General features: G+C 41.4%; 1 protein-coding gene across 3 annotated transcripts in view; it reads left to right on the forward strand.

Annotated features, from left to right (window-relative positions):
• TRIO (trio Rho guanine nucleotide exchange factor) overlaps positions 1–22058 on the forward strand; it is a 539453-nt gene that overhangs the window by 238726 nt on the left and 278669 nt on the right. For all 3 annotated transcript variants that reach the window (XM_075826894.1, XM_075826893.1, XM_075826892.1), the window contains exons 13-14: positions 2309–2483; positions 9949–10144. In XM_075826894.1, coding sequence (XP_075683009.1) covers positions 2309–2483; positions 9949–10144 — 371 coding nt within the window. The remainder of the gene's footprint in view (positions 1–2308; positions 2484–9948; positions 10145–22058) is intronic.

The following is a 22058-nucleotide window of genomic DNA, read 5'->3' on the forward strand; positions in this document are numbered from 1 at the left end:
AGCCTACAATATTTTCTAATAAAAAGGAGGCCCCAATATCCACTAAGTGCTCCTTTGATTCTGAGGTCTGCGCTTCAGTCAATAAGTGCACTAGGGCCACATGTGGGATATTTCTAAAAACTGCAGAATCGGGGCAATAGATATTGAGTCGCATTTCTTTGGTAAAACTTTGTGTTACAAAAAAAAATAGATTAAAAATGAATTTCTGAAAAAAAATAAAAATTAAATTGAAACATTTCACCTCTACTTTGCTTTAATTCCTGTGAAACGTCTAAAGGGGTTAGAAGCTTTCTAAATGCTGTTTTGAATACTTTGAGAAGTGAAGTTTTTAAAATGGGGTGACTTATCGGGGGTTTCTAATATATAAGGCCCTAAAAGCCACTTCACAACTGAGCTGGCCCCATTTTCTTGAAAATGTGAGAAATTGCTGCTAAAGTTCTAAGCCTTGTAACGTCCTAGAAAAATAAAAGGATGTTCAAAAAGCGATGCCAATCTAAAGTAGACATATGGGGGATGTTAATTAGCAACAATTTTGTGTGGTATTACTATGTGTCTTACAAGCAGATCCATTTAAATTTTGAAAAATGCTATTGTTTTTACATTTTTCGCTTAATTTTGGTGTTTTTCACAATTAAATATTGAATGTATCAAGCAAATTTTGCCAGTAACATAAAGTCCAATGTGTCACGAGAAAACTATCTCAGAATCGCTTGGACACGGAAAAAGCATTCCAAAGTTATTACCACATAAAGTGAAACATGTCAGATTTGAAAAATAAGGGTCTGCCCTGAAGGTCAAAAGTGGCCAAAGAGGGAAGGGGTTAAGGCCTAAAATAGGCTAGTCACTAAGGGGTGAATACCTCACCTTGAGTCCGCCAAAGCGTAAGCTCGTACTCCCCTTTTTCTTGTCTATATGTTTTGATGCAGCATATAGAAAGTGTTTGTCCAAATGTTACAAACCTTTTTAAAAGTGTATACCTAACAGTAGGTAGCCTATATAATGAGTTCTTTTGACTTCTTTTAAATAATGCTTGTTGAGACAAGCGTTCTTTGTGCTCTTAATAATTATTACCATTTGGTACTCACAATGTAAGCTTTCCTTTTTCATAGGACTTTGTTTAAACCGAGAACACAGTCTAAGGCCTCATGCAAACGACCGTAAAAACTCCCGTTATTACGGGTCGTGATTACGACCCCTAATAACGGGCTCATAGACTTCTATTGGCGACGGCTGCCTTCCCGTTTTCTCACGGGAAGGTGCCCGTGCCGTTGAAAAAGATAGAACATGTCCTATTTCAGGCCGTAATAACGGCACGGACAGTCCATAGAAGTCTATGGAGCTCTCGTAATGACGGGTGGCTACATGTGTGCACCCGTCATTACGGCAGCGTTGCTAAGCGACGTCAGTAAATAGTCACTGTCCAGGGAGCTGAAAGAGTTAACTGATCGGCAGTAACTCTTTCAGCACCCTGGACAGTGACTACCGATCAGTATAAACCTGTAAAAAATAAAAATAAAAGACTTTCATACTTACCGACAACTTCCTGCTTCCTCCAGTCCGGTCTCCCACCCGTTGCCTTGGTGACGCGTCCCTCTCGACATCCGGCCCGACGTCCTGGATGACGTTTCAGGCCATGTGACCGCTGCAGCCAATCACAGGTCAATCACAGGCTGCAGCGGTCACATGGACTGCCGCGTCATCCAGGGATGTCGGGCTGGATGTGAAGAGAGGGACGCGTCACCAAGACAACGGCCGGGTAAGTATGAATTTCTTTAACTTTTATTACAGAAAAGGCTGTCCCTTCTCTCTATCCTGCACTGATAGAGAGAAGGGGCTGCCGATTAGTGCAGTGCTATTTTGCCGCCAAAAACGTGCTCGTAAATACGGGTGGAATACGTGTGACACCGGACCCATATTTACGAGCACGGGTTCGTAAATACTGGTGCAAAAAGGGTGGAATACGTGTGACACCGGACCCGTATTTACGCCAGTATTTACAGGTGGGAAAAAATACGGTCGTGTGCATGAGGCCTAAGGTCTAAATAGTAAAACTTACATAGAAGGCTTGTTCCAGTAAGCTTTATCATTCCTTGAAAATCTACTTTGGTGGGTGAGAATAGCAGCATATCTAGTATGTTAATGTAAAATATGATTATTATTATTATTATAATAGCATGTTTAATCTCTTTTGTTAGAAAAGGGTTTCCAGTATATGCATTTTCTGTGCTGGGTTGTCATTGAATCCTTTATTTTGAGTCGAAGATCTAACAAGCTAAACATTGTACTTTTTCTCATCTATGCTTTTAAGGGATTCTGCAATTTCCAGTAACAAGACTCCACATAACAGCTCAATCAATCACATTGAAAGTGTCCTTCAGCAGCTGGATGAAGCTCAATCTCAGATGGAGGAGCTTTTCCAAGAAAGAAAAGTAAAACTTGAACTCTTTCTGCAGCTGCGCATTTTTGAGAGAGATGCAATTGATGTAAGTTTTTTCGCCTTGACTTCAACTTTATATACTGTCCCAATTTTATGTCTTCCTGAACAAATCACAATGTGTGTGAAAGGGAGCAGTGGTGGTGCTGTAGAAAGCTTGTCTTAAACATATCTAGGATGTTTTTTTGTATGTTGAGAAAGGCCTTTTATATAAGGTAGTCTATTCTAAACATGGGGGAGAAATTCTTTGTAGAAACATTTAGGATGTGCTCTTTATCGGGAATCTATGTTCAGCATGTTAAATAATCATATCACTAGTTTATCATAGTTGGCAATGTCAAAACTAATTTTAAAATGACCTGTTTAAGCTTTTCTCGTTTGTTGCATTGATGGACACAGACCGTGGTATATGCGGTTGCCACTAAGAAAAAAAAATGTTGACTGCTCCTACATGATATAACCCTCCTACTGACATCTAGCAAATTCAGTCTTCGAGTCTGTAGAAGGCTTGCTCTTTTTTTGTTCGTTTTTATTTTCTCTTTTCTATCTGGTGTCAACTGTACTGGTCGCTCCACACCAGTGTCCCACTTCATCTAAAGATGGCGCACGGATGGTGGGGAGTATCCCTGCTGGTGCCCTTCCTTGAGAGTGAAGCTGGCTTTCCACTGAGGGTAAGTATTGCGGCCCTCTCTTTGACTGTGCTACATTAGGAGTGGGCATGATGTGCGCCAGTTGCAAACTTTCACATCTTGACCTGCACGGCGCCAGATGCGCTGCCCTCCGCTTCTCCTTCCCACCCACCTTTTTAGCCCCTCTCATTGTGTCTAGGGGCAGGGTTCCCGGTACTCTGCTCCTTCCAGCGATTGGTCATCACATGACATCGCACGACAGAAGGAGCGGATCTTCTACTCTTTGTTTACTGCTGGGCGCTGCTTCTGCTGTTGGTACTAGGATCGCACTAGACCTACTGAAAATGCGTAGGATCTGCCCTTGAGCATCAACTTTTCCTCAGGTCCTCTCTCCAGACTCTGAGCTAGTTTATTTTCTGTTAGGCAGCTGTTTACTTAGCAGAATCTAGGTAACACTGTACTGCCACCACCCTTTTTTAAGGGTATTTAACGGTCTTGCCTTTTTGCAGTATCTACGTGGACTCATTGTTACCACCATCTCTCCTGTTTTTACAGTGGAATGTGGTGATCCCTCTACTGCCATTTCTGATGCTTCCCTCCCTCTGTCTGACGGAGATTCCAACTTGGCACTGGACGGTGAAAAGTCTTCCAAATTGTCAACTCTGTCAACTACAGTGGACAGTGTTTCCAAAGTGGACGAGACATCTTACAGATCACTGACGCGGAGCTGTCCACCTCACAGAAGGCAATCGCCTTACACCGACCCAAATCGTCTCACAAGTCCTTTCCCTCAGAGTTTAAAGTGCAGCTAAACGTTTGAGAAACTTCTGACATGTCATAGTGACATGTCAGAAGTTTGGATTGGTGGTGGTCCGAGCACGGAGACCCCTACCAATCGCTAGAACGAAGCAACTGAAGTGCTCGTGTGAGCGCTCAGCTGCTTCGTGTCTGTTCGGCTTTTTCCGGAAATAAATGTATCGTGTACGGACTCAATAGAATGTCTATGAGCCCGTACTCCGATACATCGGCTTTTTAGAACCTCTCATTTAGCCCCTCTCTGATCCCACCAATCAAAACTTCTGACATGTCACTATGACATGTCAGAAGTTTCTCAAACATTTAGCTGCACTTTAAGGAGTTGGTCTCCAAGGAATGGAAATGCCATGACAAGACGTTTTCCCATACCGCTCTGTTGGGTTTTATGTATCCTTTTCCGGCAATATCTCCATCAAATTGGCTAAGTTGCCAGCGGTTTAGCCTCCTATCTCTCGTCTAGCCGCTGCATAGAGTCCTTCTCTAGGTCCTCTTTTTGGGTTACTGGCTCGGCCTTCGACTGATTTTATGCTACTGCTTAGGTTAGCACAACCTCCACTGAAAGGGTTCGCCAACTCGGTCATAGTATTCTCTCTGACTTAGTGGACCCCTTCCATCAGCTCTCTAGTGCAACTAAATGTTTGTGTGAGGCCTCTCTGGATGCAGGACAAATTGTGGCTCGCACCTTAGCTTCTATTGTTGCTATTCACTGGTTCACCGACTGCTGGCATGGCTACGTAGCAGTACTAGACTGCTCTTGCCTTTGCAGGTCTATCGTACCACAACCTCCAGGAAACTGGGACCTCATTTTCGCCCCTTTCGTAGATTCCTCAATCATCCAGACATTTGTTCCACCAGGTCTTCATGAACACACCCTTCTACAAGCCCCATCTCTCAGGCCACAAAAACCTGAGACGGTAAAGCCAGCTCCCTTCTGGAGAGGTACCCCTAATCGGGGAAAGGGCATTCTTCTGCGCTTTTAAGGTTGTTTAGTTTTCTCATATCACGGAAGCCTGGGTGTTGGAAGTCGTATCGTCCAGATACAAAATAGTGTTTATAAGCCTGCCATCAGTCCATGCCTCCTCTGTCTCCTTTCAGGTCTGCAACCTTTTTTCAGGCAATTGACTCAGTCACAGAGTAATCGTCCCTGTTCCTCACTTTTGGGGTTTTTACTCCAATCTCTTTACCGTTCCCTAAAAAGATGGGTCAGTTTATCCTATGCCAAACCTCAAACATTTAAATTCTTACATCAAAGTTCATAATTTCCACATGGAGTTCTTCCGATTGGTAATTGCCTCCATAGATCAAGGGAGTTTCTTTCTTCAGTGGATACAAAGGAGGCGTATCTCTACGTCCCCCATTTGCTCCTTCCATCATCGCTTCCCATGCTTTGCAATCCGCCTCCACTCCACCATAAACAACTCTCTGTTTATGTTAAAGGGAATGTGTTGCCAGAAAAACATGTTTGTTTTTTTTAAATTAAACATTTAGTGTGTAGGTGATTAAACATTGTTCAAATTTGTTTTATTTTTTTCACGAGTCAGGAAATATTATAAATTAATTCTAATTTATAATATTTCCCATTGCTGGTCACTAGATGGAGCTATTCCCAAAATTGCAGCATTGCAAAATTGGGTAAAAAGCCCTCGCTCTAGTGAGCTCTCAGCATCCCCCCCCTCCTTTATCCTGGCTAGTGCCGGGATAAACGAGGGGTTTGAACGGTCTAACCTCCTACACTGTGTGTCGCCATTTTTTGAGCTAACACACAGTGTAGTAGGTTTACATACAGTAGTAAACGTACACAAACACGAACATACATAGAAATCTCTTACCTGCTCCTGCCGCCGCGGCTCCCTCCGGCCCGTCCGCTGCATCTGCTGCCGCTGGTCCAAGTGCACAAGTCCGGAAGCCGCGACCGGAAGTCGTAATCTTACTGTCCGGCCGCGACTTCCGGTCCACAGGAAAATGGCGCCGGACGGCGCGCATTTCAAATTGGACTGTGTGGGAGCGGCGCATGCGCAGTTCCCACACAGACGGCGTACATGTTAGTGGATGGAACGGGCCCCGTTCGCAGTCCCTATGGGACTGTGGCTGCCGTATTCCATGTCTGTATGTGTCGTTAATCGACACATACAGAAATGGAAAAAAAAATGGCAGCCCCCATAGGGAAGAAAAAGTGTAAAAATAAGAAAAAGTAAAACACAAACACACAAATAAATATAAACGTTTTTAATAAAGCACTAACATCTTTAACATATTAAAAAAAAAATTGTGATGACACTGTTCCTTTAAGACCCACGGGTCTTAATCAAAATCTTCTCGATGGTGATGGTGCTTGTTTGCTCTAGGGGAATTTCATCCGTCTCCTATTTGGACGATAAAGTCTACTTCCAAGGAGGACAACATACCTTCCAACCCTTACCCGATTTAAGTCCTACCTGTCTACTTCTCAGAAGATTTCTTGTCCTAGGATTACCCTATTGGCATGGGTGTTACTTCCTCTAGAGAAGTTGTCAGTCTTCCAACAGGGGTTGAGAGCTCTGCAGAAGTGTGCCCCCACCTTTATTCGCTTTTGCATGCGAGTACTGAGCACCATGGTATCTTCAATCGAAGCTATTCCTTTTGCCCACGTTGACACCATTCCACTTCAAGGGGCAATTTTGTCCCTGTGAAACCACTCTCCGGATTTCTTGGACTGACAAATCCTCCTAAGGCTTCGTTCACATCTGCATCAGGGTTCCGTTCTGACATTACGTTTGAGCTTCCCGTCAGAATGGAACCCTGACTGAGACAAGCGTCAAACGGAAACCACAGGTTTCCGTTTGCATCACCATTGATTTCAATGGTGACGGATCCGGTGCAAATGGTTTCCGTTTGTCTCAGTTGTGCAAGGGCCCTGTCGTTTTGACGGAATGAATACCGTAGTCGACTATGGTATTCATTCCGTCAAAACGACGGAACCCTTGCACAACTGAGACAAACGGAAACCATTTACACCGGATCCATCACTATTGATATCAATGGTGATAAAAGCGGAAACCTATGGTTTCTGTTTCTCAGTCAGGGTTCCATTCCGACAGGAAGCTTCGATGGAACATAGATGTGAACGAAGCCTTACGTAGCCTATCTAAATCGCCAGAAGGGACACAGAGTTCAGCAGCGATGGCGGAAGCCGCGAGGAATCTGGATTGGGCGGAGCTCCACATTCCTGCTTTCTCGGCAGTGCACATCCCAAGGGTCCGATGGGTTGCAGATTTTCTATGTCGCGAATGGTTTGACCCAGGGGAGTGGTCCCTCCATCAAAAGGTGTTCGACTAGATCTGTTCCAGGTGAGGCAGGCCAGAAGTAGACTTGATGGTGTCCAGGTTAAGCCTCAAGGTACCCCAATTCATATCTGAAGCTCCAGATCCCAAAGCAAGGCAGTCGTCACTCTGGTGTCCCCGTATCTCTCATCCTCTCTTCTTTCCCTCAGTACATGGTGGGTGGGGCTGAACAGCAACGGGTATGCTTCATGGTGAGGCGTCCTGGCGATCGTACAGAGGAGGGTGAAGTTGTCTGGTAACGCAGCCACGGGAGAAGCTGATGCTGGACAGGTTCGGAAGATGTATACGTTTGGAGAGTCTGCTGAAATCACTGCTCTGCCTCTATTTATGCTCTAGTGGGTTCTTCCCTCAGTGTCCTCTCTCACTGGTCTGCCTTAATATGTATCCCTCCTATTTTCTCCTGACTTAAAAACCCTGTCGTTCTTCCACCTACACCATCTCCCTGTATACATCCTGCTGCACCTGAGTGATAATAATTGACACACGTCTCTAATGACCATCTTTGGTTTTTTTTGGGCAACGGAGGGTTTAGAGGAGTTTTTGTGTTAGGTAGGTTCGCTAATAGCAACCGCATCAGGTTTAGTGCAGGGAGTGCACTTAAAGCCATAGTGCCTTATAATAGCTGTTCATCTGAAGTGAATGGCCAGCTTAACTGTAGTAATTTTTTATGCTACAGTTTTCTTCCCCTAATATTATATATAGCGTTCGTGTTGGTTAGCGTCAGTTCGTTACAGATGTTCTGTTCTTTTATTAATGAAAGCGTACCTAACTTTTCAGGTGTTTTTTTTATTTTTTATAATAAGCTGTCATATGTGTGTACAAGAGGAATAACACTATTTTTAGTCATTATATGACTAAAGTAATTTTCCCCTTTTACAGGCCCTTACTAATTCTCAGTTGTCTCTTACCTAGTGGGTGGAGCCTAACTGCTTTCATGTCTTCTATACACTGCACACAGAAGAGGAGAATCCTGCTCTCCTATCTCCTTTGATCATATATATATATATATATATATATATATATATATATATATATATATATATATATATATATATATTTATAGAAGAAAGCTGCAGGAAAAGATTAAACAGCAATTATGCGTAGTGTAGCTGAGAATCCAGCACTGGGGTGAGAGAAAATTAGAATATTATATAAGCCCAATTTCAAAAATGATTTTTAATACAGAAATGTTGTACTACTAAGAAGTATGTACAGTATATGCCCTCAATACTTTGTCGGGGTCCTTTTGCATGAATTACTGCATCAATGCGGCGTGGCATGGAGGTGATCAGCTTGTGGCACTGCTGAGGTGTTATGGAAGCCCAGGCTGCTTTGATAGCGGCCTTCAGCTCGTCTGCATTATTGGGTCTGGTGTCTCATCTTCCTTTTGACAATACCCCATAGATTCTCTATGGGGTTTAGGTCAGGCGAGTTTGCTGGCCAATCAAGCATAGTGATACTGTGGTTATTAAACCAGGTGTTGGTACATTTGGCAGTGTGGGCAGGTCAGCAGAGGGAAGCATTTGGTTCTCTAAAATTTCCTGATAGACAGCTGCGTTGACTCTGGACTTGATATAACACAATGGACTAACACCAGCAGGTGACATGGCTCCCTAAACCATCATTGACTGTGGAAACTTCACACTGGGCCGCAAGCAACATGGATTGACGCCTCTTCATTCTTCCTCCAGACTCTGGGACCTTGAGTTTCAAATTAAATGCTAAATTTACTTTCATCTGAAAACAGGACGTTGGTCCACTGCTTTATATCAAGTCCAGAGTCAGCGCAGCGTCTAGCAGGACATTTTAGAGCACTTCATTCTTCCCTCTGCTGACAAGCTTTATGGAGATGCTGATTTCATTTTCCAGCAGGACTTGGCACCTGCCCACACTGCCAAAAGTACAAATACCTGGTTTAATAACCTCAGTATCACAGTGCTTGATTGGCCAGCAAACTCGCCTGACCTAAACCCCATAGAGAATCTATGGGGTAATGTAAAGAGGAAGATGAGAGACACCAGACCCAACAGAGCTGAAGGCCGCTATCAAAGCAACCTGGGCTTCCATAACACCTCAGCAGTGCCACAGGCTGATCGCCTCCATGCCACGTCGCATTGATGCAGTAATTCATGCATAAGGAGCCCCGACCAAGTATTGAGGGCATATACTGTACATACTTTTCAGTAGGCCAACATTTCTTTCGGTATTCAAAATCATTTTTGAAATAATCATTTTCAAATATTCTGTAAATAGATCACTCTGTATGTAATTAATCTATATATGATAGGAGTTTCACTTTTTGAATTTAATTACTGATATAAATTAACTTTTTGATGATATTCTAATTCATTAAGAAGGACTAGTATATTAAGAAATTAATCCGCACAGATTTTTGAATGTTTTTAGATAAAAAAAACAAAAAACCTGAAATGTTTTCCAGGGTGGACATTTCACTTTATGATTTTCTAATGTATCTATAGCAGGTCATAATATCTTTCTTGGCTAGACTTTCATATTATTTGACCTTTTTCCATTGATCATTGCATACGTAAGTCGAATTTTGGGTTCTCAGCAAAGAAGAAAAATGATCACTTTGTGCAGAAAATAGTACATTCAGCATAATTTTTTTTATAGCCAAAGTAATGTATATATTTTCCAACCTTAGGCTGGTTAGGTATCTCCTAATATTTATCCATTTTTAATTCGAACATAAATTTACCTTTTCTTTATTTCTCTTACTGCATTGTAGATCATTTCAGACTTGGAGTCCTGGAATGAAGAACTTACTTCACAAATGAATGACTTTGACACGGAGGACCTCACTCTTGCAGAGCAACACTTACAGCACCATTCTGACAAAGCACTAACTATGAATAATCTGACATTTGATGTGATCCACCAAGGACAAGAACTACTTCAGTATGTCAATGAAGTGCAAGCTTCAGGTATTGTTTTAATTGTTTTATTTTATTATTTTGCTCATACTTTGTAATATATGGTCCAGTTTAGACCCCAAGGGCATTTCTTAAAAATTGTGACTACGGACTAGGACTGGGCAAGTAATAGAAAAATAACCGAAATTGAGCGCATTTAACCAACGTACTCTTGCGCATTTCGGTTTCTTAAAGTTTTTTTCCCCAGTTTCAACTGTATCAGTGTCTTCCGGATGCAGTGATATCATCGTGCCGAACTGCACATATCGGCAGTGCAGATGGATCTCCTCCACTCTTCGTTGGAACAGGGTTAGGTGAGTATTTATTTTATTAAGCACTTTTGGGGCAGTATACGTTGTGGAGGGCAGTTATAGGGGCGTTCTAATGTGTGGGGTAGCTATAGGGCAATATACTGTGGGTGAGCTATAATCAGTTATTTTCTTATGTCCCAGGTGCTTGCTGCAGATCTCTTGAGCTCTATGGAACTGGTGTTGCAGCAGCTCAGGCAAAATAGCTGCCTTGATAGTCATGTAAAAAAAAAAAAATATTAGCAATGAAATGTGGGGCAACAATCGCAACCAATTACAGTGCAAGTTTTCATTTAATTTATCTTAGCAGGAGTAAAAAGTTTAGGGCTGAAATCTCCCTTTTTATAGTAATTTATAAAATAAGAAATCCTCTCCTAGAATTATTTAGAGGTCCCAGACAGGGTTTTTTCTTTAACCCTTTCAGGACACTTCCTTTTTTGGCCTTGTGGACGCAGTCAATTTTTTTCAAATCTGACATGTCACATTATGTGGTAATTACTTTGGAATGCTTTTACCTATCCAAGCGATTCTGAGATTGTTTTCTTGTGACATATTGTACTTGGTAGTGGATAAATTTGGTCGATAAATTCAGCGAAATTTGTGAAAATTACCGAAGTTTAAATGTATCTGCTTGTAAAACTGATTGTAATACTACTAGGGTTGCACGATGCATCGAAACTTCGATTCTGTGCAACCTCAAACAGTTCGATACTGTTATTTAATGTATTTCGATACTAAGCTGTGCGGTCACACAGCTCAGTATTGTAATACATGAATCTGGTCTGAGCGGGGTTGCGGTTGCGTAATGCAGCCATTGCCCTGCTCCTGAGACCTGACAAGTGCGCGCGCGGTCAACATGATGTGATTCGACCAGCGCTGCACTAATGATTGCTGGCACTGAAGACAGAATATGGCGGGTGCACTGCAAAACACCCCCATGTTTTGTCTTCAGTGCCTGCCCTGCCGCTCATTCGTGCAGTGCCGGCCGCATCACCTCATGCTGACCACATGCACACACATATTGTCTGGAGCGGGGCAACGGCTGTATTACACAGTCGCAGCCCCGCTCTAATGGCGGAGATCAAAGAAATCTCTCATCTCCGCCGCTATTCCATTGAATGCTGCTATCAAAGCTGACCGCAGCATTCAAGGGGTAAATGAGAAGGTGGGATGCCCTTTGGATCGCGTCACATGGAATCCCTGTGACGCAATAGAGGGACATTCCATATATGGGCAGACAGGCCAGGGTATATTAAAGGAGCCCAAGGCTGTCTGACCATATTTCCTGTTGTTACGGTATACTTTGGTATGTCCTAACAACTGCCTGTGTACACAGTACACGGGTTAATGTACTGCCAGTACATTAAAGTTAAAAAATAAATAAGTTATGTTAAATAAAAAAAACAACAAATACACACATTTGTTTTTACAATAAACATTAAAATAAGTCTCAATACATAAACTATACACATTTGGTATCGTTGCGACCTTAATAACAAAAATAAATAGCATAATTTATTATGTTTACGCTGTTATAACATAAAAAGTGCTTTCTTTCACTTAATGTGAGGCACGAGGTATTCTGAATTATGAACCTCCATGTGCCTCATAACCCAATCATGTACCTCACACATTAACCCAATGTTGTCCATTATGACTGAGGAACATGATGGTTTTAATTACTGTTAGGCACATAGAGGTTCAAAATTCATCACACCATGTGCCTCATATCAGAAAATGGAAGAACTTTTTTCTATCTTATTATTGTTGGCAAAGTATCGTTTTGGTATAGAGTATCGCAATACTACACGAAGTATCAGTATCGAAGTCCAAATTCTGGTATCGTGACAACACATTTCCCATATGTCTACTTTATGTTGGCATAGATTTTTGAACATCCTTTTATTCTAGGACGTTACAAGGATTTTCAAGAAAATTTCCCAAACTTTTTTTTATGGACCAGTTCAGTTCTAAAGTAACTTTAAGGGCCTTATATATTAGAAACTCCCATAAGTCATCCAATTTTAAAAACTGCACCCCTCAAAGTTTTCAAAATAGCATTTAGAAATTTCTTAACACTTAACGTGTTTCACAGGAATTAAAGCAAAGTGGAGGTGAAATTTATAACTTTAATTTTTTTAGCAAATCAATTTTTATCAATTGTTTTTTCTGTAACACAGAAGGTTTTACCAGAGAAACGCAACTCCATATTTAATTCTCAGATTCTGCAGTTTTTAGAAATAACCCACATGTGGCCCTAGTGCGCTAATGGACTGAAACACGCCTCAGAACAAAGGAGCACTTAGTGGATTTTTAGGCCTTCTTTTTATTAGAATGTATATTAGGCACCATGTTGAGTTTGAAGAGGTCTTGTGGGGCCAAAACAGGGGAAATACCCCCAAAAAGACACCATTTGGCAGACGACACCCCTCAAGGAATTAATAGAGGGGTAAAGTGAGCACATTGACCCCACAGGTTTTTTGCTGAACTTAGTGGAATTAGACCGGGAAAATGAAAATCTAAATTTTTTCCAATACAACTTAGAAATTGTCAAATTTTACAAGGCATAAAGGGGAAAAAGCACCCCAACATTTGACAAGCAATAAACTGCTGTTTAGACCCACGGCACGACTCAGAAGGGAAGGCAAACCCCTTAGGGCATTTTAAGGGATGTAGTGCGCATTTTGATCCCACAGGTGTTTTTTCATTAGAAATTATACGCAGAGGTTGGGGCAAAGTGAAAACTGCAATTTTCCACTGATATGCCATTTTAGTGCACAATATGTTATGCCTAGTTTGTGCCACTGAAGACTACCACCTCATAAACTGTTAAGCGGTTACTCCCCAGTATGGCGATGCCATATATGTGAACTTAAAGGGATCCTGTCATCAACATCTTACCTGTTAAACTCGCCTGACCCCTCAATGGCCGCAGCTGTCCAGAGTTCGTTCCTGTTCTCTTCTTTCCTGAAGTCCTCCTCTGTCTGTAAATATCGTCGTTTAAACTCTTCCCGCCTTTTATGGTAATTATTTTTCCCTCTGGGATGCAGCTTCTTAACCCCGCCCACTGTTGCCACCTGTCTGGCCCTGACTGGCTAAGGAGCTGTCAATCAAAAAGAAGGAGGTGGAGTCCACTCTGAGATGCTGGAGGAATGAAAATCTGACTCTTTTCAGATGAAGATTTGACTCTTTTCAGATGAAGATTTGACTCTTTTCTGCTCATTTGCATACGGTGTGGGAACACTGAAAAACTGAATACTAACTACTGAGCTTACTTAGAACATATTTATAGCTTAGATGACAATGATTTTTCACCCACTTTCACCAGGTATTGCTGGCTTTATAGCTAAAATGCTGGTGACAGGTTCCCTTTAAACTGTGGACGTAAACTGCTGTTCGGGCAGACTGTAGGGCTCAGAAGGGAGTGTGCGCCATTTGGCTTTTGAAGTGTGGATTTTGCTTGGTGGTAATTCTGTGTAGTTTTTATTGCCATTTCAGTTTATCTGGGGGCATATGTAAGCTGTGCGGAGTACAGCAGGGCATAATATAGGTATGATAAGGTGGTAAAATAATAATCCGCAGATGTGTGGCCAGTGTCGCACTAATAAAAGGTTCTCAATCTTATCCGAATTTGGAACACTCTGCGCATTTTGTGTCGCCATATTCTGAGAGCCATAACTTGTTTTTTATGACAGAGTTCTGTGAGGGTGTATTTGTTGTGGGACAATCTAAGTTTTTTTTTTGTACCGATTTAAGGTATACGCGAGTTTTTGATCACTTTTTATTCTGTTATTTGAGAGGCACCACTTCAAAAAACAGCAATTCTTCTATTGTTTTTGTATATATTTGTTTTTTTACGACGTTCACCAAATTACATATTTACATTGTTCTGCGGGTTGGTGCGATTATGGCGATACCATATGTATATAGTGATTTATTTTATGTTTTACCATGTTTGCACGATAAAATCTGTGTTTTCTGGCATACACTATGCGCTATGACATTCACTTTATTCTGCGGGTCGATTCAATTACAGCGATACCAAATGCATATAGTTTTTTTTATGTTTTATGGCGTTTGCATAATAAAATCACTTTGTGTTGCCATATTCTGAAAACCATAACTTTATTTTTCCATCAAGAAAGCTGTGTGAAGGCTGTTTTTTTGCGGAACAAACTGTAGTTTTTATTGGTACAATGTTTGGGTACATGCAACTTTTTGATCTCTATTTATTAAATTTTTTGGGTGGTGAAGTAACTAAAAAATAGTGATTTTGTATACATCCTTTCTGGCACTCTGAGTTCCCTGAGCGGATAGGATTCCTTTTTTGCAACTAACCATGGCTCACCAGTCTCTCCCTCTACCTGGGATGTGGCCAAGGCATACGTGAGAGGATGCCTTAAATCCTCTATCATTTGTTAAGAAATCCACTAATGCTGTGGAGGAAGAACTGTGTGAGGCGGTGCGTAGTGCTGAGGAGACATACACCTCAGACCCCAAAGACCATAACCTGTTATCCTGGCGTTCCCTACAGAGATCTTGCTTACAACTTTTGGCTGTTAAAGAGGCTCTGTCACCACTTTATAAGTGCCCTATATCCTACATAATCTGATCGGATGAAGAGAACAGCAGTGTTTTTTATTTTGAAAAACGATCAATTTTGAGCAAGTTATGAGCAATTTTAGATTTATGCTAATTAGTGTCTTAATGGACAACTGGGCGTTTTTTAACTTTTTATCAAGTGGGCGTTGTGAAGAGAAGTGTATGACGCTGACCAATCTGCGTCATACACTTTTCATTGTTCCAGCCCAGGTTCTTTCACTGCACAATCACACTGTAACAATGGGCTGGAACGATGAGAAGTGTTTGACACTGATTGGCCAGTGTTATACACTCCTCTGTACAACGCCCTGTTGGTAAAAAGTAAAAACACGCCCAGTTGTCTATTAAGAAACTAATTCGCATAAATCTAAAATTGCTCATAACTTGCTCAAAAGTGATCGTTTTTCCAAATAAAAACCACTACTGTTATCTACATTACAGCGCCAATCAGATTAAGTAGAAGATAGGGCACTTATAATCTGGTGACAGAGCCTAACGCAGATGCTTCTTTCAGAAACAGAGGGGTTTTGAGTTTGATAATCAATCAGCTAAGTTGCTTGCATTTCTTACTAGGGACCAGGGGGGCCCTCCTGCCATTATCTCCATAAGGGATGATAGAGGTGAGGTCCATCGTTCGGTTTTGTCTATTGCTCGATATTTCCATGCGTTTTATTCCTCCCTTTACACCTCCAGGTTGCAATAATCTGATTCTGAGATACGTGCCTATCTTGATGGTGTGGTTTTTTCCCAGGCTAAATGAGGCGCAAGTGGCTCTGCTAGAGGCACCTATAACCGAGGAGGAGATTATAAAGGCACTTGCGGCTCTCCCTTCTGGTAAGGCCCCTGGCCCAGACGGCCTCCCACTAGATACTTATAAGAGCTATGCTATAGAATTGACTCCACACCTCCTGGCCGTGTTTCATACTATTTATCAGGGTGGGGCTCTCCCGAAGTCTCTCTAAGGCTTCTATCATAGTTATTCCCAAGCCAGGCAAAGACCCCAAGATTGTGGGTCATATAAACCAATTTCTCTATTGAACTGTGATTGTAAACTACTTGCTAAAGTCCTGGCACTTCGCCTGAATACGGTAATCCTCTCTATTATACACCCGGATCAGAAGGGATTCATGCCGGGAAAATCCACATCCATTAATTTGCGCAGAGTTCTCATACATAATTTTGTAAAGCATGATGAGATGGGTGACAGAGGGTTAGTGTCTATTGATGCGGCCAAGGCCTTTGATTCCTTGGAATGGAGGTTCCTATGGGCATGTCTGGAGGCCACTATATGTATATCTAGAGGCCAGAATTCTCACCAACGGCCACCTTTCTCCTTCCTTCCACTTGGGAAGGGGAACTAAGCAGGAGTGCCCCCTATCCCCCACTTTATTTGCCATAGCTATAGAAGCGCTTGCCATTTGGCCCTGATATTAAAGGTCTGACTAGAAATGGGGTTGAATCCCGACTCGCTCTCTATGCGGACGACCTCACCCTTTTCCTTGGTGATTCGGACCAATCCCTACGGGCCGCGATCCAGCTGATTGATTAGTTTGGCTCCCATTCGTGCCGTCTCATCAGTTGTGATAAGTCGGCCCTTTACCCTATCGATGCTGATCAGACAAGACTTGCTTCTCGTGGTTTACCACTGGCTCCCTCAAATAGCTTTAGGTAGTTAGGAATTTAAATAATGCCCTCAGTGGCGTAGTTCCACCAACGTAATGTTGCACCCTTACTGGGGTGGGCTAGACACAAGATAACCACTTGGTGCCCTCTTCCTATCTCCGTGGTGGGGAGAATAAATGTAATCAAATTAATTATCTTATCTAAGCTCCTATATACCCTACAACATGTCTGTTGCCCCATTACCTAGTCGATTTTCAAGTCACTTGACAGTATTTTGATCTCCTTTATTTGGCACTTGTCCAGAATCAAATTCAGGCTGGTCAGACTCAAACGTACTAAGGAACACGGGGGTCTCGCCCTCCCACACTTCCATATCTACTACATGGCTGCTCAGCTTTGGTATCTTCGATCCTGGATAGCTCCCTCCTTAGATATGGGAGCTGGAATGTTGCTACAGAAACGAAAAAAAACAACCTTTTCCCATTTTTCTCTAAAGTAATGTAAAAAAAAAAAATACACAAAATTAGTATCGATGTGTCTGTAAAAGTCCGAACTATTACAATATACCATTATTTAACTCGCACGGTGAACACAGTGAAAAATTAAGAATTTAAAATGGCAAAATCGCTGTTTTTTGGTCACCTTGGCTCTACCAAAAAATTTAATAAGTGCTCAAAAAGTTGTATGTACCAAAAAATGGTACCAATAAAAACTACAGCTCGTCCCACAAAAAATAAGCCCTCACGACGCTCAATCGACCAAAAAATAAAAAAGGTATGCCTCTTGGAATATGGTGAAACAAAACAAGTCAAGTTGTTTTTTTTAACAAATAGTTTTTACTTTCTAAAAGTAGTAAAATAGAAAAAAAAACCATATTAATTTGCTATCACCGTAATATTATTGAGTCGCAGAAAAAATTTAAGTTGTCGTTTTTACTGCACGGTGAAAGCCGTAAAAAAAAACCCCAAAAAACAATGGAGGAATCTCAGTTTTTTTCCAATCTCAGCCTGCAAGGAATTGTATTTTCAGTTTCCCAGTACATTAAATGGTGCTTTAAATTGTGTCATTTAAAATTACAGCTCCTCCCGCGAGAAATAAGCCCTCACACCACTCTCTTGACGGAAAGATAAAAAAGTTATGGCTCTTGGTAAGCGGGGAGGGAAAAACTAAAAAGAAAAAGCAAAAAATGGCTCAGTCCGGAAAGGGTTAATTAATTTCTAATGAAAAAACATTTATGACAACATGTGGGGTATAGCCGTACTTGGGAGAAATTGCTTTTCAAATGTTGGGGTGCTTTTTCCTCCTTTATCCTTTGTGAAAATTAAAGAATTCAACATTTTACTGGAAATAATGTTGATATTCATTTTTACAGCATAATGAATTCAGCAAAACAACTGTGGAGTCAAAATGCTTATTATACCACTAGAAAAGTTCCTTGAGGGGTGTAGTTCCCAAAATGGGGTCACTTTTGGGGGGTTTTCCACTGTCTTGGTCCCTCCAGTGCATTGCAAACGCGACATGACACTGAAAGCTATTCCAGCAAAATCAGAAATCCAAAATCCAAATGATGTTCCTTCTCCTCTGTGCCCTGCTGTGGGTCCAAACAGCAGTTTATTACCACATATGGGGTTTTGCTGTAATCGGGAGAAATTGCTTTACAAATGTTGGGGTATTTTTTCTCCTTTATTCCTTGTAAAAATTTCTTACGTTTTTCAGAAAAAAGGTAGATTTTCATCTTTACGTACTAATTAAAATAAATTTAGCAAAAAAACTGTGGCTTCAAAAGGCTAACTATACCCTTAGCGAAATTCCTTGAGGGGTGTAGTTTCCAAAATGGGGTCAGTTTTGGGGGATCTTTACTGTTTTGTCACCACAAGACCTCTTCAAACCTGACTTGGTGCCTAAAATATATTCTAAAAAAAGGAGGCCCTAAAATCGACTAGGTGCTCCTTTGCTTCTGAGGTCTGTATTTCAGTCCATTAGCACACTAGGGCCACATGTGGGATATTCCTAAAATCTGCAGAATCAGGGCAATAAATATTGAGTTGCATTTCTTGGGTAAAGCCTTCTGTGGTACAGAAAAAATGTTTTGCATATGCATTTTGGTAAAAAAAATTAAAATTTTAAATTTCACCTCTACTTTGCTTTAAATCCTGTGAAACGCCTAAAGGGTTAAAACACTTTCTGAATGTTGTTTTGAATGCTTAGAGGGGTGCAGTTTTCAAAATGGGGTGATTTATAGGGACTTTCTAAAATATAAGGCGCTCAAAGCCACTTCAGGACTGAACTGGTCCCTGAAACGGGTCTGAGGGACCGTGTCAAATGTCTTTGCATAGTCCAAAAACACTATATCCAGAGCGGCCCCTATGTCTAGGCTTCTACTCTCCTTCTACTCTCCTCTTCATAAAAACAAATCAGGTTGGTTTGATAACTTTTGGCTGGCTGTCCCTTTTTATAATTACATTTTTTGTCACAATACTGTATTTAGTCCCTCAATAGCCCCTCAAACATTTTCCCCACGTCGGATGTTAAGCTTACTTGGCTATAATTACCCGGGGAAGACCTAGAGCTCTTTTTTTGGTCATGTATTGCCCTTTTTACAGAAGGTGTAAGCCATGTGGGGTTTCATTTTAGTCGTTTATACTAAATTTTGCACTATAATTACCCAAAGTAGATTTTAAGATCTCCTATTTATCATTTGTACCATTATTTGACATTAGTTCTTCCCAGTCTATATCTTAAATTGGAGCCTTCATCCTGGGGGAATTCGCCTTCTTAAAATTAAGTGTTTTTGCCCTCCCAGCCTGTGTTTGTTTTTTGCAGTATAGGTAAAGTACAACTATATTGTGGTCACTGTTACCGAGGTTTTCACGAACCGTGACGTTGCCTACAAACTCTGCATTTTTAAAAATTACAAAATCCGACAGAGCTTCACTTCTAGTTGGGCCTTCCACATACAGGGCCATAACATTTTCCTGCAACAGGTTGAGGAAATTTCTACGCTTTGCAGTTGAAGCAGAACCATGACACCAATTAATATCTGGGTAATTAAAATCTCCCATTATCACTACAGTACCCCCCTGTGCTGCCCGCTCCATCTGTTTATATAGCTGACCTTCTATCTCCTCAGTTGTATTGGGGCGGTCTATAGATTACACCAAAACTATTTTTCCCGGTGTTTACCTCCAATTGTAATTCCACCCACAAGGTTTCAACCTCCTCTCAATCTTCACCCACTGTTGTCTCATTCACACTCGCCTTCATATCACTTCTCACATACAGACATACACCACCACCTTTCCTATTTGTCCTGTCTTTCCGAAACAGTGTAAAACCCTGTAGATTTACAGCCCAGTCATGTGAAGAGTCTGGCCATGTTTCAGCAACACCAACTATATCTATATTTTCTTCCCGTATCAAGGCCTCCAGCTCCCCCATTTTGCTTGCTAGACTTCTGGCATTTGTGAACACACTTTAGTTTGCCTCTCAATTTTTCACCTTCAGTATCAGAAATGTGATTATTTGACATTTTGTGAGCATATTTATCTTCAATTTCGTTTTGTAACAAAAGGATCTCCTTATCTTGTTGTCTAGTCCTCTCCCCACAGTCTATTTCTCCCCCCACCAATATAGTCTGACCCCTCTCTAACCTAACTACCCCTTTATTTTCTACATTGGCCTCCCTCCTCAGCCCTAGTTTAAATACTCCGCCACTCCAGCTAGAATTCTCTCCCCCAGCACAGCAGACCGCCTTCCATTTAGGTGCAAATCATCTGCAGAATACAGTTTGTACCCCAATGAAAAGTCACCCCAGTGCTCTAGGAACCCAAAGCCTTCTCCTCTACACCAAGACTTAGGCCATGCATTTAACTCCCTGAGTTCCCGCTGTCTTTCCTGTGATGTGCATGGCACAGGCAGTATTCCTGAGAATACAACCTTGGAGGTCCTTCCCTTCAGCTTGTAGCCTATGTAATGTTATTCATCACATCATTAGATGTGATATTATACATACAAGTTGATAACTTAGTTGTGATAGATTAGAGGTGTATCCTGCCTGTCAGAGTCATGCAGGACCCGCTGACACTAAACTCGTCAGGCCCGCGAGAATGACAGACTCAGGACTTAGCAAAAGATAAAACCACTTTGTATACAGGATACAGAGCAGCTGTTTCTCAAAAAGTTAAAATATTTTTTAATAAAAACGAATTTGAAAGTTGCACTTTCATATATATAAATTCACTTTCAAAGTTTTACATAGCCTTTAAAGGGAGTCTGTCACCAGAATGTCCGTATTAAACTAGTAACCATGTATTGTAGGAGAGACTAACCTGTTTCTAACGTTTATTTTCCATTTCTGCTCACTGCCGCCTTTGCAGAGAAATCCGTTTTATTAACTTTATTCTAATGAGCATTTAGGTGCAACGAGGGCGTCACCGTTGCTCCTAAATGCTCTTACGTCGCTCCTCCCTCCCTTCTCATTGATTGACAGGGGCTAGGCAGAGTAATCTTCGCGTTCATGCCTGGACCCGTACTGTCTGTAACGAGTGCGCCTCCCTGCTCCTTACTCAGCACATGCGCAGTACGAACTTTCCGCACTCTGTTCTAATCCGCACAGCTAAGCATGTGCCTAGTAAAGAGTAGGGACGCATGTTACAGACTCCCTTTAATATTTCATTCAACTCCACAATAAACTATTCAGAGTATTTATTGGTTGGGATTTATTTTTTTTATTTAGTGGGACCATCTTCTTGTCAATCTAGTTTTGTAATGTAAAACCCTACCATATACGGGCCTCAGTGCCTACAAGTTTTTCTAGTATTTTCATTTTTGTTTTAAGACCCTGGGAGTTGAGATATATCGGTAGTTGAAGATAATTGCGCCACTAACTGACGTCTATATTTTGTCGTTCAAGTTTTCCATATTTGTTAGTTCCACCCTACCGGATCTGTAATCAATGTAATGTAAGGGATTTATCAATGCATATATAGTGAGCCACTTGATACATAGTTAAAATATTTAGTCAGTCCATCACGATATACAGTACACGTTAGTGAATAGAAAGAAAGCTCCGCTCAATCGGCTTCAGAGGCTGTAATTTCCATGGCTCATAGATTGACGTTTAACAGATACACGTATCACTTGCATGGGTTCAGGTAAATTATCCAAGAAAAAGCAGTCTAGCACTCGATACAATATTTATTACAATCAAACCCGGTGAGACGACATCAAAATCCAGTCACTTACGCATTTCAAGCGCAAAATAAACTTTTTAAAACCAAGCCCATCAATTGATCAGTACCAGAATGCTTGAGTTCTAGCTATGTCATTACAGGTAAGGTCCAAAGGTCAATAATGACACTGTGTGTGTATATCCACACTGTATTAAAAGCAAC

Source organism: Rhinoderma darwinii, chromosome 5 (genome assembly GCF_050947455.1).
Source record: "Rhinoderma darwinii isolate aRhiDar2 chromosome 5, aRhiDar2.hap1, whole genome shotgun sequence".
NCBI lineage: Eukaryota > Metazoa > Chordata > Amphibia > Anura > Rhinodermatidae > Rhinoderma > Rhinoderma darwinii.